The sequence below is a fragment of the Schistocerca nitens genome, chromosome 3 (genome assembly GCF_023898315.1).
Source record: "Schistocerca nitens isolate TAMUIC-IGC-003100 chromosome 3, iqSchNite1.1, whole genome shotgun sequence".
In the NCBI taxonomy this organism is placed as follows: Eukaryota; Metazoa; Arthropoda; class Insecta; order Orthoptera; family Acrididae; genus Schistocerca; species Schistocerca nitens.
In genome coordinates this window covers 272,033,717-272,053,451 of record NC_064616.1, presented here as the reverse complement: position 1 = coordinate 272,053,451, position 19,735 = coordinate 272,033,717, and the positions used below count along the sequence as shown (strand labels likewise).

At 36.7% G+C, this 19,735-nt stretch overlaps 1 protein-coding gene across 5 annotated transcripts in view; it reads left to right on the top strand.

Annotated features, from left to right (window-relative positions):
• LOC126248238 (transcription factor 12) overlaps positions 1-19,735 on the top strand; it is a 762,281-nt gene that overhangs the window by 711,499 nt on the left and 31,047 nt on the right. For 3 of the 5 annotated variants that reach the window (XM_049949075.1, XM_049949074.1, XM_049949078.1), the window contains 2 exons: positions 2,713-2,860; positions 8,685-8,774. In XM_049949075.1, the coding sequence (XP_049805032.1) occupies positions 2,713-2,860; positions 8,685-8,774 (238 nt within the window). The remainder of the gene's footprint in view (positions 1-2,712; positions 2,861-8,684; positions 8,775-19,735) is intronic. The other 2 variants (XM_049949077.1, XM_049949076.1) reach the window with 2 other exon arrangements.

Genomic DNA, 19,735 nt, shown 5'->3' with positions numbered 1-19,735 from the left:
CTGTTAGTATTCTTATAGCATTATTTACGAAACTAGTTAGAAAATTACACATAAAAGTTAATGAGAAAAGTTGTCAGCAATTTGGACAGTGCCTTTTGAGCAGTAAATGATATTAATGGTTTTGCTTTCTGTAAAACACATTTAAATTCACTGTCCATAATATAATGTGTATTATATTCTTGTTTTATGTTCTGGCTTCTCATATCAAATGTTGTGAAAAAATTTAGGTACAACGTCTTTGAAACTTGGAGAATACTGTTTTTATATTGGATAATGTGAAAGAGATATGCAGAACATTCAGATTGTGAATATAAGAGTTCTCAGGTCTCTTACTGCAGTACTTACTAACAACAGCAGCAACTGCTTATTACATGTGTTAAGAGTTTAGGTAATTCACACTGATCCCATCAATTTTATAAACAATTTACTAAAAATATGTGAGAATAATAAACAATTTTTTTGGTTTTTAAGTGGCCTTTTGTTTAAATAGATGAAATTCACAACGAATGTGCTTTGAACTTGGCTTTTTGGTAATGCTTTCCTGTTCAGTGATGATTTAAGCTTCCCTTTTAGTAGCCCAAAAGACAATAACATGAATTTAGTACCAGTTCAAGTACAAGACAAAGTCATCTTTATCTTGTTAAATTAACATAGTAAGAAAACTAAAGTTACAATTATACGAGGCTTGTTCAGTAAGAAATGCAACACTTTTCTTCTTGGCCATCATGGATATTCCACTTCAGCTCCTGTAGTTTCATGAAGCTGCTATAGGTAGCGGCGCTATACGTAGCCTGCAAAAATGGCGTCCTTACTCGAGGTGAATTCCAAGCAGAGAGCTATCTTTGTGTTTCTCTTGGCAGAAAACCAGAGTATCGTAGATATTCATAGATGCTTGCAGAATATCTACGAAGACCTGACAGTGAAGAAAAGCATGGTGAGTCTTTGGGCAAGGCATCTGTCAGCACCGCAGCAAGGTTGTGAAAACCTGTTTGCTATGATGCATGCTGGTCTGTTGCACTCAGCTGTGACTCCTGCAATGTTGGAACATGTGGACACACTCATTCGACATAACCAACAGATCACGGTCAAACACCTTGCTGCACAACTGGATGTCTCTGTTGGTAGTGCTAACACTCTTGTCCACCAGTTGGGGTACTCAAAGATGTTTGTCCATTGGGGTTCTCACCACCTAACAGTAGATCATTAAGAGCAACGAAGGGTCACCTGTGTAGAATTACTTGTGTGCAATTGCTTGTGAATTATGAGACTGATCATGACAATTTTTTATCAAACATTGTCACAGGCGATGAAACTCAGGTTCATCACTTTGAACCGGAAACAAAATGGCAGTTCATTGAGTGGCCTACATCACCTCTTATCTGAAGAAAAAGTCCAAAGCTGCACCCTCAGCCAGTAAAGTCATAGTGACAGTTTTCTGGGGCTCTGAAGGGGTTATTCTGTTTGATGTCCTCTCTTATGGTGCGATGATCATCTCTGAAATTTAGTGTGCTACCCTCAGGAAATTGAGGAAGCAACTACAGCGTGTTCATCACCACAAAAATTCAAACAAACTTCTCCTTCTCCAATGCAGTGAAAGACCACCCTCAAAGTCTGCACACATGAGAGGTGCTCCCAAAACTTTATTGAACTGTACTTCCTCACCCTCCCCACAGCCTGGATCTCACACCTTCTGACTTAAATCCGTTTGGCCCAATGAATGCTGCACTACACAGGTAGCAGTACACGGATAATGGGGAGATTATTGATGCAGCAAGACATTGGATTCAATGTCAACCAGTAGAGTGGTACCATGCAGGTATACTGGCCTTCCCAGTAAGGGGGCATAAGGCCATCACAGTGAATGGAGATTATGTCAAAAAATAGGGCACTGTATTCAAAAGAATGGGGAATAATATGGTGTATTGGAATTTCGAATAAAACCAACCTGCTCTCAGAAAGAAAATATCTTGCATTACTTATTGAATGCTCCTAATAGTAATCCGCAGAATAAGCTTTGTCAGTTGCCTGTCACATGACACAAAAAGGGGGTAGGGGAGGATTAGTAAGCTAAAACAGTGATCAGGGTAGCAGTCAGTTGAAACTTCCAGACAGATTGAAAATGTGTGCTGGATCGAGACTCCAACTCAGGAGTGCTGCTTCTGCAAGGTTTGCAGGAGAGCTTCTGTGAACTTTGTAAGGTAGGATACAAGGTACCAGTGGAAGTAAAGCTGTGACGACAGGTCGTGAGTCTTGCTTGGGTAGCTCATTTGGTAGAGCACTTGCCCGCGAAAGGCAAAGGTCCCAAGTTCGAGTCTTGGTTCAGCACACAGTTTTAATCTGCCAGGAAGTTTCATATCAGTGTGCACTCTGCTGCAGAATGAAAATTTCATTCCAGCACTCAGCTATTTGAATTCAGTTTTTTTTTATTGTGTTTAGTGCTGTTGGGTGTCCAAAACTGTAATGATACCAATATATCAACTGCTTCTTAATCAGGATATTAAGAGTTTTTATCTCATCTCACATTCTTTCATCCTTTTATATTTGTGACAGTTGTCAAATGTATGTTTCAATAGAAAACTTAATTCTGATATTTGTTTTCTTATTGTGTTAATGATTACTAGATGTGCTTTATTAAGTCATCTTTGAGTACTTATGTATTTTCACCCGTTACACTTTATTGTAATACCAAATCTTTGTTTCATTATTATTCAGAAAAGCGCAAGGAACCTCCTGGAGCAAGCTCTGACACCAAACCTAGCAGCAGTGAACTGGGAAGTAGCCAGACCAGTACAGGTCCTAATACAGCTGTGCAAGCAAACTCAACTTCTGGCCAAAAGGGATCCAAACGTTCAAGGAGATAGTAAGTTTATAAAACCTTTCTTCTGAAATGCAGCACATCTTTTAACCGTCTGAAAGATAAATTTTTAAGTAGTAATTTCATTGTGTAGGTTACGTGAAAAATAAGAGAGAGAGAGAGAGAGAGAGAGAGAGAGAGAGAGAGAGAGAGAGAGGGGAGGGGGGGGTGCTAAACAGGTGGAATGCAAAAATAAGATTAAAAAGTCAATAAAAGAAAGGTTATGCGTGCATGAAAGTATTTAAAATGAAAAAGAAAGAAAGAAGAAGAAGTGTGCACACATGAAAATATGTACAGTGAATGTAAATTGGTATGCAGAATTGCATGGTATGGTGCTGACAGAAGAAAAATACAAAAAAAGGCCATAGATAATTGGTCAAGTAGTATCACCAAGATGACATGACATCAGACAACAAACTATGATAGGGAACAAAGTGAAGTTGATAGTTTTTCACTGTACACAAACTAGTTGCTGTTTAGGAGGCTTTGTCACATTACTGAACTTACAAAAAACAAATCTGCGTGTCAGTGAGATTCTTTCTCATACTTCACATATAAATGTAGTAGTTAATGTTATATAGTAATAGCTATTAAACAATAAAAATCCTTTGAATCCCACATAGAATTTTTCTCTAGACGTTCATAAGCGCTAAATGAAAAGACCAAACAAATGCCTCCTCATATTTATCCCTTTATTTTTAGGGTGTCAATGTATAAAAAGTTTTTTTGTGTGTAGTATGTAACTCTTAACTGAACAGTGCATTATATTTTGGGCTATTAAAAATGCCTCATCACAACAAAGACAAGTAGCAAATGTGGGTTGTTTATGCGTGTAAGAGGCTTCTGCTTTGGAATATGCTATTTGTTATTTTGTGTCAACTGTAAGAATTAACTGTTTGTGTAAGAATCTGTTTCTCGTAAGGGAATATCATTATTAAACATTTATAGATTTAATCATAGTTTAATTAAAAAACAAGAAATGAATAGGTTTTTAACTAGAGGACACAAATTATACCCACTTTATTTTCCATTAGCAACCTCTCCGTAACAGTTGGGGATTTTAGAGAAGGCTATTAAATGTTCTTCAGTTTTCATCTGTCTCTGTGTGGGCTGTTTTGGGATGCACTTCTGTAACGAAACATCCTACACAGATCTACACATTTTCTACAGGAAGTACACACTGAGTAATAAAGGAAAGACAAAGACGTAACCAAGAGACCATTGTTACTTTGATACTGTGTGTTAACTAGTGTTTAGAGGAAGACTACAACTATCGTCACCAGACAGATATCTGTTCCTCCTTTTCACACTCTTGTGAACCAGCTTTAAGCAAAAGTGCAAAACGTTATATAATGTAAAGAAATGATAATCTACTGCATAGTGAAAAAATCATGGCTAATCTGCTTGTCATGATTTTTAAAAATGTAACAGATCTATTATGTTGCTTTTTCCACCAGAAAATGTATAGAAAATGAAGAAAAAAAAAAGACAAATGAAATGCATCATAATATGCAGAAACAGATTAGAGGTGGGATTTACTTATCAAGAAGACATAGTTTTGTAGATAACTGGAGAATGAAACTGGCATTTTGGCAAAGAGAATGAATGCTACTATTATTTTCTGCCTTTAGCTGTATAAAAAATAAATGTTTGTCTATCTGTTCGGAATGTATGATCTCAAAAAGCAATGGCCCAATTTACATGCAGTTTCTTGCAAAATGATCAGCATTTTCAAGAGAAGGTTTGTAACTGAACACATTTTCCAGGTGTGTCACCAAACAAGCAATGAATCATATTGTTTTCAGCTTGCTCTATCTAGTGCATCAGAATCGGAAGACCAACACACAGGAGGAACTTTATCTGATAGTTTATGAACTGCTCGATTGCATGCTTTGGAATCAGATGGGTAATAGGCACCAAGAAATTTAGCTGATTGCTTATGAGGAACTTGATAGCGTACTTTGGAATTAGCACAGCAGCAAACAGTTAGAGTGGACACAGACTGTTTTTGTGGTACTTGATTTTGGGGGACAGTGCTAATTGGTTTTGACTTAACTCTTGCTGCACTCCAGTACAGAGTCAATTATGACTACAGTGTGTACCCTAGTGTAGGCATCGACCTCATAGATAAAGTGTGTGCACGTTGTGGTGCACAAAAATTCAACACTGAAACATTAGGAATGAGCTGTGCAAATTGCAAAATCAAACTTCTGACTTTGTGTTCACACACGAACCTCTTTTGTCATTGCTCTCAGGTGACTCCACCAATTCCATGCACTTTCTACAACACATTTGCAAATACAGTTTGGCATTTCAAATGACATCATTTGGAGCCAACAAATGTATCATCATGCAGGATCATTTTTTCCAGTTCCCAGTGTTGAACATAAATTTCTGTCTAAGTATCTACCTTGTTTTTATGTGTCTCTTTCCAATAAATTAGAAAACAATTGACAGAGGCATTGCAGTGCATGTTGGGCTTAAGCTAGTAACACAAAAAAATAAAAAAAATTCACATACGCAAATGGTATTGCTCAACATGTTATACCTCATCAAGGCTGACAGCTCCTTATATTAGGCTTTCTTTCACCCATTGAGTTGTATTGCACTAATGTTGTGAGAAGCACATGTTCACATGTTGGGGGTTTGCACAATGCCTTAAACAGTTTCCTAAATTAGTATTATACTTCTAAAGTATAATTTAGAGGAACCTTGTTCAAAAATGCTGTGGCAGCTTCTATGATAAGAGTTACAAGGGGGGGAGGGGAGGGCAAGGACACTGATCAAACAGAATATTTTGATACCCGAGGGATCCACAGTTAACACTCAAAACAGATACCGTTTGTTATGGCAAGGACTTTTCAGATTCTTGGTTTTGGCACCAGGTGTGCACACACAAGCAACATAATTCTTGTACTTTGTGAACAGTGCTCTGTGGGAAGGCTCTTTAAGTTGCAAATTTGTTTCATAGAGATGATATTGTGTGTATTGAACCCAAATGATATTTTTCCTAACAGCCCGCCAAGAAATGTGGCTTGGCAGGAAGACTTTGAACTCTCATTCAGGAGAGCAGCGGTTCAAATTGCTGTGCTCCCTCTTAATGACCTCATTGTTGATGGAATATTACACCCTAATCTTCCTTTGTTTCACTTTCTTCATTCCTCTTAAACCACTGTAGCACAATTGGGAATGTGTCACCCTTGAAGTATAGCAGATTTAGGTTTTCCACAGTTTCTCTAAATTTCTGAAGGCAAATGCTGGTATGGTTCTTATGAAAAGGACACAGTTAGTTTCCTTCTCCAGTTAGAATTTGTGCTCTAATGATCTCATTATTGATAGAATATTACACCCTAATCATCCTTTGTTTCATTGTCTTCATTCCTCTTAAACCACTGTAGCACAATTTTGGTCTTGGGAATGTGTCGTCCTTGATCTAGGAGCATTATTACAGCTTTCATGGTGTCTTTTTCAACAACTAGAAATGTCCAGGGAATGTCACCCATCATGTCATACTGCACTCACCAACATGCATAAGCTGAGGGAATGTCACCCATCATGTCCTACTGCACTCACCAACCTGTATAAGCCGAGCAGTGTAAGTGTTGGACACACACACTGTTGGAATGTAAATTACCCTGAAACAAATGTTGAGCAGACACTCTGATGGAATGTAAATCACGCTGAAACAGCTATCAACGTGTTTTGGTAGCAATCTTGTTTCGACTGCATGAGCAGTTCCAGTGAAGCTGTTCCTGTGCTGCCTACAGTCATAACTTATAATGTCTTTGAATCGGCAAGAGAAAATACATAAATTGTCTACTGTGAAGCCACATTTGCAATTTGTAGTTTGTCCAAACTACAGTTGTCTACACCACCATTGCACTTCACTTGAGTTTTGCCATAAGTTGTGTCCCATTCTGATGTACAGAGTGGGAATGCTGCTGACATTCACATTCCAGGGCATCCAAAACCTTGACCACCAACAGTTTCTACATAATTGACCACTTCTCATGGCTGCGTAATATATCCTGTATCCCTTTGTTTCAGTGTGTATCATCCCCAGCTGCAGGGCCATCACAATTTACTCTTTATCATTCTTGCTTAATACATCCCCAGATCCTGTAATATACCTTCAGTAACACATATGTACCCTCCAGGTTACCTAGCCATGCTTATTCATATAGAGTTGGTCATAATATTAAGTGAACAGTGCAAGTTAAGATAAAACAAATAACATAAAGAGTAACCCTAACCCATAATTCTATAGGTGAGGTGCTGAAGAGTTTGAAAGACACATAAACAAGATGGAAAATATTGCGGATCTTTCGGACAATGTCCTCCTTTGGATCTAACACACACACACACACACACACACACACACACACACAGAGAGAGAGAGAGAGAGAGAGAGAGAGAGAGAGAGAGAGCAAGCAAGCATCAGATTGCAGCTAGGATAATGTTAATACATATGTGTGTTTTTTATTAGTTAGCTACAAAAGGGAATATTGCCTGAAAGTTTAGCAGTGTTTTCAGTCGTAACCATGTGCCTGTTGGCAGCCAGTTAACAGTCAGAAAATACGGGGCTACTATAAATGATTCGTTCATTTTCAAAGCTCTATACTTTCCAAAGTATTACATGTACAAATATGATTGATGCACTAATATGATTGTAAACTCAGGAAGTTTGCATTTTGCACTCTACAAATGTTCTGTGAGTGCCCCTGTGGCCACATGTCTAAACTCCTATGATGTGATGTTTGTTCCGTACTTCATGTAGCAACATCGTTTCAGTGGTCATCATAGCAGCAGTGATGCATTCTCTGAACTCTTACAGTCTTCTTAGCTGTGGGGGTATGTGAACATGATCCTTAATGTACTCCCAAAGGAATAAGTCACAAGACATGAGATCAGGCAACCTGGAGTGAAGGGAATGGAGCCACATCATTTTCACCATAATGTCGAATCCAGTGATGTGGAGTTTTCTCGTTTAGGTAGTGACAGACATCGATGCTCCAATGAGGAGGTGCCTCATCTTACTGGAAGATGAAATTCTCGTAATCAACAGTCAGTTGTGAAAACAACCACGTATCAAGGTAAGAGGTACCCATCACAGTCTTCTCACAGAAGACAAATGGCCCATAAAGCTTCGTTGGTGACATGTCACAGAAAACATTAATACTAACAACCTTCAGTGAATTTTGTTCATGCACCAAAGTGTCGTGAGGTATTTCAGTGCCCTATGCTCTCATATTGTGGCAATTAACCATTCTATATAAATGGATGGTTGCTGAATATTGGCTTGGAGAAAAACCTCTTTTCTTGTTTTGTCACCATTTCATTGAGGCACTGCACTCATAATACCAACTGTTGGGCACAATGCAAACTCAGTGAGTGTACAGTTCTCTTCATGTATCAGTCATATTTACACATGCGATGCTTTGTAAAATATTGAACTTCGAAAGTGAATGAATCATTTGTAGTAACGCTGTATAATAATTGTGTGATTTTTAAAATATAAATTTTAAAACAGTTCATTTAGAACTAATAGTAAAGAATCAGATGAAAATGTTGGCAGTGTGAGGTGTTTGCTGTAAATTGGTTTTCTCAGGTGAGGTACCAATGTTTGTGAACACAGCCATGTGACTGGCTCTCTTGCAAGACATGAAAGTGAATAATATGTCACAGCCTTTAATTGCTGTTATATAAAAAAAGTTTTAGTTCTCTGTCATTAGTTAACTGTCTTATAAAAACAATGATAAAGGTTATAATGTTTGGTATTTGTCCTAATCTGGCCAGTTGAGATAATTTCCATATTGTGTTTCTGCAACTGTTGTTCAAGTGCGGATGAAGATTGTGAAGACCCAAACACAAAGGCAGTTCGTGAAAAAGAACGTCGACAGGCCAATAATGTTCGTGAGAGGTAAGTGGGTTTCACACATGTTTTCTTCCTGTAGAGGCCCAGGTTCAGCATTGGACCAGATCAGGTACCAACACTTAATAAAAATATAGGTGGTAAAATATCTTAGATTTTCATAATCTGAAATTAACAAATAAAAAGAAAAAGTAAAAATGTTGATGTGGTGGGTCCTGAACTCTGAGTTCTGTGTTGTTCCAATAAGTTGCATGATATAGTTACATTAGGAACCTGATTTGGTCCATGTTTCAAGATTTCAGCTTTTCTGAACAGGCATGTGTAATGTTTGACAGCACGTTTTGTACACTCAAGTCACTTGAGCATAATATATTTAAGTTTTCTTCTTTCACTACTTTTTCCTATTTGAAATGGAGATGTTGACTATTTAGTAGTGTTTCTTAGAAAATATTTCCTAGAAACACCATATTGAAAAGGGAGACCCTAAGCTTTTATTTAAGGGTTTAGGTGAAACTTTAGAAGCTTTCTAACCTTTGAATAGTGGCAATAGTATTGCCAGATACTAAGTCTTGGAAAAAGAACTGTTTAATGTTTATTCTCAGCATGAAATGTTAACTACTTTGTGACATGATTTACAACATTTGACAGTAAATGCTGATTCGCTCCATGCCCCCCCCCCCCCCACCTCTCCCCTCAAAATAACATTATTTTTGCATTTTTTGTGGGTAACTGTGTTGATTATCACTTGTAACACAGTGCTATTTGCCGTAATGATCACAGAAATATGCTTATCTTCCTTCATTTCTCTGTTCCTTCTTTGGTTTATTGTTGTATTTTTGCACGAATAATCTTACTAGCAGGCATATGTTGTATGGCACTGACAATTAATTACTTTGAATGTTTATTGCTTCTGTAATGAGAATATCTTTTATATCTTTTTCCTTTCCTGCATTTACACTCTAAACTTCTGTTAAACAAAACTGTCTTCCTGTCTGTTCAGTGTGGCGTGTTTTTTTGTAAAATGTATCTTGCATGCATGTAGTTGCACTAAATGAAAGCAAGAAGGGCTTTAAGTAAGTACAGTCGTCAAACCGTTGTTGGTAATGGTTCAGTGGCATAGGGCTGAAAAACATGTGCTGCCATTCAGAGAAAATATATGTTTTATAACCTATGAAAACAATAGTCAGTGTATATATAAAAATTAAAGTGTTTCTGCGTGAAGCTGACGATACCTCCAAAACTACCCACCACCAATTTTGTGTCTGGTGCTACCCTTGGTTCCCACATAATGCACTAGCTGTTGTTTTTGAGGAAATATTTGTGTTTGAAGTGATCACTTTTGTGTCATGGTGGTCACCACGACATCTTCTCTCTCTTTTGCATCAATGTATTTTTCAAGGGGGAAAAGTTTGACATTTTTCTGTAATGTTCTCCAGATTTTATGAAAATTCTTGAATGTTAACTAATGTTTCCAAATGTTCTAGAATATTCACAAATGTTCGAGAATACAACTTGGAAATGGCATGTATTTCATTGATTCTCACTCTGACAAAAATGTCGTAATGAGTGAGCTGTACTCTGTATTACGTAATAAAAACATGGGAACAACCTGTCAAAACATTTTATTAGTTCCTAGAGAGAAACTATGTAAATAAAGAATGTCTGCATGAACAAATTATTTGTGCCACAAAAAAATGACATAGCTCAACAAACAAATCAGCAAATGCTGTGTGTGATACCAGGGAAAGGGGAAAAAAATCCACTGATACAATGGTGAAATAAGACGAAAGTGTAAACTTCCCAACAGAATCCGTAAATTTGCTCAGTGTCCCTTGTATGCATTCACAAAAAAAGCTTTTAAACAACATAGTAGAAGAGGAAATATTAACTGGAAAAGGAAAAAGGCAAGTGAGTATTCATACCATGAATTCCACTCATTTCAACCAACTTACCATTCAACTCCAGTGTACAGTAATATTGGTGTACTGTATGACTATCGATAAAGCACAAGGTCAAACATTCCAATGCTATGGAGTGAATTTAAAAGAATTCTGTTTCTTGGACCAGCAACTAAACGTAGTGTACTCACATGTTGGACAACCACAAAGTAATACCAAATGTAGTTTATAAGAATTACTTTGAATACGTTTGATGCTATACAAATGAGATGAGTTAGTCCATATTTTTTTTTTCCAATTTGGAAAGAAAGTGGAAAAATGAACAACTGAATTGGGTCATTATTGGGTAGTGATTATATAAAATAAAACTCAAACATAACTAAAGAAACAATCATTTGTGTAAGATCTGCAGAGCAAATGATTTTCCAAGAGTTCATAGTGATAACTTTTTGCCATACTATAGATAACAGCCTCATTTACCTTCCAGAAGTATGGAAATTTTTTCTAGTGACTGATGCAGTAAGTAATTTGGTGTACTTTTTTTTTCATCTGTCTGGAGAATAGAAAAAATACAGCTAACAGCTATGTCAACACTGGAGGGAGGTGGGGACGAAATGATTCAGATTTTAATGATGTATAACACTGTATTATTAAAAATATGAATTTAATATACAACCACTGTACCTCCATGAAGCAATCTCTGGTTGATACATTGGATATCTTTTCTAAACTCCACTTCTTCTCTGATGTGTGTCAACAGAATCTTGACAGTGATGCTGCATTGGAGATGTACTATTTCAGACTAGAGTTGGATTGGTTATGGGAATGACATTTGGCATCCTTGATGTATTTGCACAAAAAATATGTTTTTTTTTAGTGTTCAGAAACTCAAAGTGCCATGAAGAAATAGTAATCCCCAAAACTCCTGGCTGAGTTAAGTGCCTGTATTGACAAGCCAACATCAGGAAATGTGGAGTTCAACCAGTCTGATGATGAACCGGAGCACATATATCTTTTTGCAGTTAATGTTTAAGCTATCCTTTTGGAGTGTTCAGAAAGAAGTGATAAGTGCTGGCCGGACCAACAAGAGAGTGCATAACAGCTACATGTCTGCTATGTATTGCAGATGTTTCACAGTGAATAAGAACAACTGAATTTCCTGCTGTGGGGAAAAGCTCTCCTATTGCTGAACACTCATTAGTAGCTAACTCTGTTTATTGGTTTAATTACGTGTTCAAGATCCCATAAAATAGCTTATGTGATACACATTTCTTATGAATGGGCCATATAGTGAGTTATGGTACATGAATCCATCTTCTGATTAATGGTTTTTAGTTGCTTTAACTCATTTCAGACACAGATTACGTATTTTACACTGCCCCCTATGAAGTGTTCCACATTTTCCTAGTGCCCAAAGAGTGAGTGCTTTTGTAAGTGTGATACTATGAGTGAAAACTCAGTTCCATTACTATGGATGGTATTTGAATTTTCTGCACTTTCATATTAATTCTCTCAAAAATACTTTCTCATGCTATGAGATTGCTGTCTTTCATAATTTATCCTTCTGTTGCCACGAGTGAACTACAGACGGAAAATCTCTGTACGTTTTTGTCTTTATTCCTGTGAGTGATTTGTTGTTACGAGAATTAAATTTTCTGTCTTGATTTTTGAGCGATGTGGTCACTGCAGGACTACTGTTTTTCTGTTGATTGAAAATTGACTGTAAGATAGAAAAGACGAAAAAGTAAACTCCATGGCTACAACACTTGTCATGTATGTTGTAGTATATGTGGATAATAGCTGTGTGGATTGATAAAATTTTGTTGATCTCTAGCTAATTCTGTGAAAAGTTGGTGGATGTAATAAAGATTACAGAGTGTACCATTTGCTTAAGTGTGGATAGTTAGCAGGGTACAGTTGAAGAAAGGGATGATTTTAAGTAGAAAATAATAACAGTGTTTTATATGTCCAGCTACTTTTACACTACACACACTGGCTGACTGGCCAAGACTGTCGACAGCAAGCAGCCAAAGAGTAACAGGTGGACAACACATGAGAAAGGCAGACAACATAGATGTTACAACAGAATAACAAGTCCAGCAAGCAAACCAAGATCAAAAACTAAGATGTAATGAATTCAGTACCAAGACAGTGATGTGTAACAAGATATCTGTACTATAGCACAGAGAAATCACAGCTGATTGTGGAGTCACTGTTCTACTGGCTTTAAAGGGAAGCCAGGGGTACCAGGAGGCTGGAACAGTATGTGTGTCTAGTCCACAATCCTCATGGCAGTAACAGTGTCACGTGCATTCAGCTGCGCCACCTAGTAGCTGTCATTGATTCCCATACTGTTCAGTGGTCATTCAACATCCTGGGCTGGCATACCCAACTACTACTACCAGTACTACTACCACTTCATTAACAAACATGAGGTTAGTACCAGGCTGTAGCAGTGACTCCTCAATTGATAGGCTACTTCGCGCCAAGCACAGGGATGGGGCTCAGTTTGGGTAGATGACCAGAATTTTGGAGCAGAAGAAACCTTTTTTTCACACTCACTGGGTGGCTCTGTGGTGTGTTGACCTGTGAATTTCATGCATAAAAGGCAAAAATATCATACTCAGTTATCTGGTGATGACAATGGCAGCAAAGTGTTGCCTGCCCTCAGCTGGGTCTACTCACAAAAGGCCAAAGCAGGCCACAACCTCACTTCTGTGAAAACTGCCCATCTTACTGCTTCTCCTAATGAGATTTACAGACTACCGTCTGCCAAAAACAAGACCTTCAGACCACACTGAAAGTGTACCTCCCTGGTGTGAAAAATGCAAAGCCTTCCTCCAAAGCCCATGTCCAGTACTCTCAATAAAATAACCGCCAAATAGTGTCAGAAAATGAAACAGTATCACTTATCGATACATGACAGTAGTGGTACAGAGCTCTTCATTAGTAACTGGGACTGAATATAGGTGCAATAGAAGAATTATGATTGACTATGGAGAAGTTGCCTGAATGTGGAATTCAAACATCAATACTTATCAATATGAGTAGTTGTTTTCAATTATGAAAGGAAATAAATCTCCTGTCAAATCTAAAAAATTTCAGAAATTCACCTTGGGTCAGTTTTGAAAGTAATTACTGTGAATAAGTTTTCTCTCGAAATAGAGAATAGCAGAAAAGTGTCAAGTGTCAGGAAGAAAACTTTAGTATTACCATTGTTCGTATGCTTTGCACTAAATTTTTCAAAATTCATTTACATTTCTATGGGTGCTGACTCTTTTTTCTGAACAACTGATGACCATAGATGTTAAATCCCATAGTGCTCAGAGCCATTTGAACCATTTTTTTTCTGAACTTAAACCTTGTGTCATTTGACTCATGTCAGCATTTGAGTTTCACATCATTGCCTTAATGCATTATGCCTAATCTGTGTAAATCTTTCATTTGCCAGCCTAGTCACAATATTGGCTACATCACTTTTCCCATCTCTGTGGTGGTAAGAACTGTGCTTACAGTCAAATTTGTTTATATATTATATTACTTGTTTTCTTTGAATAAATTTTCCTTTTCCTCAGCCAGTTTTTAACATATAGTATTGTTGTGTTATTCAAGTTCCATTATCTGGTGGTCAATTTCATTTCCAGCTCTTCTTCAGTCTTCTTGTTTTTCCATGTGCCCATTACCTTTATTACCATGCTGTATAGTTAAAGGTATCATCAACCTGAAGGTTGGCTTTGAATACCACAGTGCTTTACTAGGTATGTTCTCATTGGATGTTGTATGTTGTTGCCTACTGCCAACCATTGAACTAACTTACACAGCTAGTTACAGGGCGACCTACAGTTTAATGTGGTCTCCAAATCACAGTGCAGCTTGGTATTTTTCTCATTAACAAACATTGCCACAGGTGAAAGAAGTGAAAAGTAAGAGAGAAAGATCCTAGGCCTGACTAGGGATTCAATCCAAGACCTCTGTACTTGTAGTCTGACACTTAACCATGAGCCAAGGAACCACACTACCATGCCATAGTGCCCCATAAATTTTATTTTACCACTGTCATTCCATTTTTTCAAAGTTTTCACATGCATCCCTCTCATTTTTAGACATAGCTTTTGTGTCAGATCTGCTTTAATTAGTCAGTATTTGCCATAATGTTTCATTAGAATTTGAATTTATTTACTAGTGATTGAAGAGCAAAGTATTATACTATAAATGTTCATTTCTTTATGCGCCTTTCACTTGAAAATGAAAGATTTACACCAATGGTGATTCAGAATGAAAGAAAGTATATATTCCATCTGAGGTGGTTGTTAAACCAGTAAAAGCTGCTTCAGTACTATACCACATGAAATGGTTTACAGACATCAGATCTGTTGCTCTTAATTATGCACTTTTTATATTTTGTTTGTTCCTTTTACTCCTTTTTACAGTTTGTGTATAAAGTTAGTATTTGTTTACAATAATTTTTTGTTGTCCTAAGCAAGGTTTGTTATTTTCTGTGTAATTTTGCCAGACTTAATTGGTGCAGGTGACTGAGACATACTTATTTTCATACTTTTTTCTATCAGTGGTTCTTTTTTCTGATAAAAGTTCTCTATCACTTTCACTATTAGATTCACATACATTTTAATTTCAATCATTCTTTTTATGTTCTTTTACTTTCCTTCAGATGCATTCCAATCACATTTTTCTAGACAACGAAAATACTATTTAGCACACCTTTCAAACACATTTAATACTTGAGTTGCGATTCATGGAAAGTGTATCACTGGGGGAACTTGATAGGTCCTTGATAAAAGGAACATTCTGTCAACTGAGTTACAGGTATAAATTTGTGTCTGGGAGTCTGTAGCTGACCGATTATGGTAGTGCCCCCAAGTATGCCAGCATTTTAGTACATCTCATGATCCATTCAATAGTTAATTACTAGTGTTTGTAAGTTTTCATCACATGTATCTGCTTTATTGGTGTTCTTGTGACTGAACTTTCTTCTATAGCATTTAATGAAATATTGATGTGTCCTGTTAGGTTAAAATTTCATGTTCCTTTCTTTATCATTTTTAGTGTTATCACTACTGTTACAGCTGGTATTACTATCTTCTTTCTTTGATGCCCTCTTTGCAGTTCAAAAGTTCATGTTTCAATCACCATTTACTTCAAGGAATTTTTCTTGTTACTTGAATGTAATATTCATCTTGGGCATTAATATGTACAGGGGCAAACCAAAATCTAAAGTTTCATAATAGTTTCGATTCCACATTAAATTGTAGAACCCTTCCGTAAGTGGATGGTTCTCAGTGAGTCAGTTAGTAACTTGCTTGTTCTGTGTCTCCTAAATGTGACCTCTCACTATTATGTGGAAGAGTTCTGCTACATTACAAATTAAATAAACTTTATCAGGGAAAAATATGGCAACATGTTGATAATTTACATGACGTCTTATATATCACTCTTAAGCTGCCTTTATTTTACTTTTTGTATTTAACTCTGTGTACAATAACTCTCTCTCTCTCTCTCTCTCTCTCTCTCTCTACATACATACATACACGTCAGAGAAGGACACACTGCCCTCCCCTCCCCTCTCCCCCCTCTCTCTTTCATGCAAACACACACACACAAAAGTAGAGCATTACACATTCATAAAATCTACTGTGAAGCAGGACAGAGGAAATCAATGCTATACAGCTGGAGAATGTGGAATTTGTTTATCAAACCAACTTAAATACCATGTGATCTTATAACAGTTTTACAAATTCATTTTTGGTATGTTCATGTTGCTAAAATGCTATTAAATCCTTTAAATATGCCATAGTGTCTGCAATAGGAAATTTTAAATTGATTAATTGTGAAATTCACATAGTTCAAATGAACTGCCAATAGTGGCCTGCAAAAGTTCTTGAAGCAGAAGACGATAACTTGGTAGCTCAAGAGTAAAGTGGTGTTACAGGCTCCAAAACAAGGACTGTAGTTTGGTAGTGAGGTGAAGCCAGCCATATAGTGAATGTCCACTGCTTTCATTAATCAAACAAGAGGAAATGCTTAATGTAATTGCATGAAATGAAATGGAAATGTAGTGTGCAAAAAATTCTGTGCCAGTTGTTTCTGTTAAAAGTTGAAGCATCCCCACTAATACCACTTCACTGTTTAGCATTTGTCATGTTATTGTATATATGTTGCATGACTGTCAAGCTTGTTGCTGTAGAAATGTCTCTATTCTGCAAGCATAAATTTCTGTACGTACTTTGCCTTTAATTTTCATAACAGTGCATCTGCAATAGTGCTTTTTGTATCATGAAACTGGGACCTGCCATGCTAGTACAAGCAAGTGGTACAAGCTTCTTCTTGCAAGGATCATTTGGCATAATGAAAAATTCCTTAAAAAGTATTTGAAGGTGAATAATAATGTGCATGCGTAGTTAGAAATTTTGCAGGATTATGTATTTTCGTAAATGTTATGTATTTCATGTGGTTTGTAGTCTTATGTTTAGGAGCATCTGATACTGATGAGAAGACTCGCACACTGTTTGCAGGCTAAGTCAGTAGACTTACCTTATTAGTGACTTCAGAACTTCACCAGAAGAAGGAATCCTTCCTATATTGTTCACTTATTGCTTTTGATTCAGATACTGTTATTCTTTTTAAAAAATTCCTTGTATGTTTGTTTTTCTAGAATTTTAGTATTTGATATTCCAGGTAAGTCTTTTTTCTAGAATTATGCATAAGTGACTTGAGTGTAATGTAGTGTTCACAAATATATTTATTAATAAGCTGAATTTGGGCACTGACAGGAAAAGCGTTTGCGTGTGTTACCTACTTGCTCTCTTTTCGTACAGCTGATGAAAAGAGTTGTGTAACATATTGTGATGTTGCAACTTATGCAATTTCTGTTTCCTTGTGATATTATCTATTGCCTCTTACAATTTAGAGAGAACATGGAAGTGTGCCTTTCATCTGTGTGTGCGTGTGTGTGTGTGTGTGTGTGTGAGAGAGAGAGAGAGAGAGAGAGAGAGAGAGAGAGAGAGAGAGTTGAGTGAGTGAGTGATAGAGAGAGAGAGAGAGAGAGGGATGGATGGATGGAGAGAGGTTCTTAGTACAAGAAGCAATATGTGAAAACAAATTGTGATGAAGTACTCAATATGACAACACTATGTTGTCAATTATATGCTGTTCCCTTGCTTATGTACCTAGTGCAAGAAAGATCAACTGTTAATATAGCATTCATCTACATTGTCTGAATTTTTTTTAAGCAACATAAAGATTAAACAGTGAATTGTTATTATTCACTATGATTGTGGACACACAATGATGAAAAGGCAATTGATATACTTAACTAACGAATGACAAGAACTTTCAACTCCTTCTATTTAATTTTTACTTGATTAGTGACTGAATACATTAAATACATTATTAAAAATAATTACTTTCTCACACTTAAATGTTGGACTTCTCTCACAAAATAGCACCAAAGACTGTAAATTTAAAATGAGGTTTTTTTTGACAAACAAATCTTGGGAAAGGATCTGTTTAGTACTGGTAATGACAGGGACCTATTGTGTCACTTTCATGTTCAGTGCCAATAAGATTATGCCATGTAAGCAATTAGCACTGGGAATATATGTTGGTGAAAGGCATTTGCCAGACTGTGAACTTTGTGATAGGTAGTATGTTAAGATACTGACTTTGTTTTATAACAGTATAGACGTTGATCAGACAGTTGGAGGGTAGTGTTTCAGACTGCTGTTTTAATTTGTTGTGAGGTAGAGTAAATTCTTTCTATTCTGTTTGCTAATTTCATAGGACATATCATAGTTTCTATTTTGAAATTGAAATAAGAGCTTTTCTCAGTTGGTGCAACTGTGTCTTCATAACACAGATTAATGTAATACACAAATTACAGCAGTAATGATTTCTGTTATAAAATTATGGTGAAAATTAATTGTAGCAGCCATTAGGTTGCTTTGTATGTGTGTGTGTGTCTGGTGGGGAGGGGGGAGGGGGGGTGATGTTACTAATTGTTATTGCCTCATATTCTACAGCGGACATGGGCACCTGTGGGTGACATGCATGCCTGATTCATATACTTACTCAAACTTGCGGGCTGCCTCATCATGTGATGTTCACCTCATTTTTTTATGTTTACGTTGTCTTATAAACCTCCTCCGTTGCAAAATTCTATGACACCATTAGTAAATAAACAATGTCCATGATATATAAATAAATTAAAACATCTGAAGACAGGATGCCAGCCATTTTGAAATGTCTTCATATAAAAATAAACACTTATAACAGCAGCTGGCTGCAGCTAATTCATTATAAATTACCTTCAGTTTCAATAGTTGCAGTGTTTTGGTATGTCTACAGTGCACAAGACTTATTTGCTAATGTTAATATGAGAAAGAATAGAAACATAAAATATGGCTATGAAACAGGTAGACACTCCCAGTTGTCAAACAATCAGGAGTAAAAATGTAATTTTTGTCCACAGGCAAGTCGTTTGAGCATTTGAAATTTAGTGTGGTAAATGTTCACAAATACTATAAGCAAAATAGTTCTGATGACTAATGACATAGGCATGGGTTGTTTCTGAAACACTAAATAAATTAAGCGTCATTTCTTTGTTCATTTTAAATAAATTAAAAGTCCAAATCTACAATATACATAAAAGATAGATTGCTGCTCACCATAAATATGACACATTATGCTGCAGAATGGCTCAACGGGAAGACAGTTACCCATTTGGCTTTGGGCCAAAGCCTTCTGCAGAAAAGGAAATTCACACACATTCATTCATTCACACAAGCAAGCACACCTCATGCGCACATAATGGCATTCCAGTCCGAGCTGCCAGATATGACGGTCATGTGTGCATGAAGTGTGCTTGTTTGTGTGAATGTATACATCTTTTTTGTGTGTGTGTGTGTGTGTGTTGTTGTGTTTCCTTTTCTGGCAAAGGCTTTGGCCAAAAGATAACTGCCTTTTCGTTGTGCCTGTATGCAACTGAGCATATCATTTTAAAATGAGTAGCAATCTATCTTTTCCTTGTATTGTTGGTATTCCAAATCTCTTGAAATTAACATGTATTGGCTGTATTATACAGAGGCCAAACTGGAA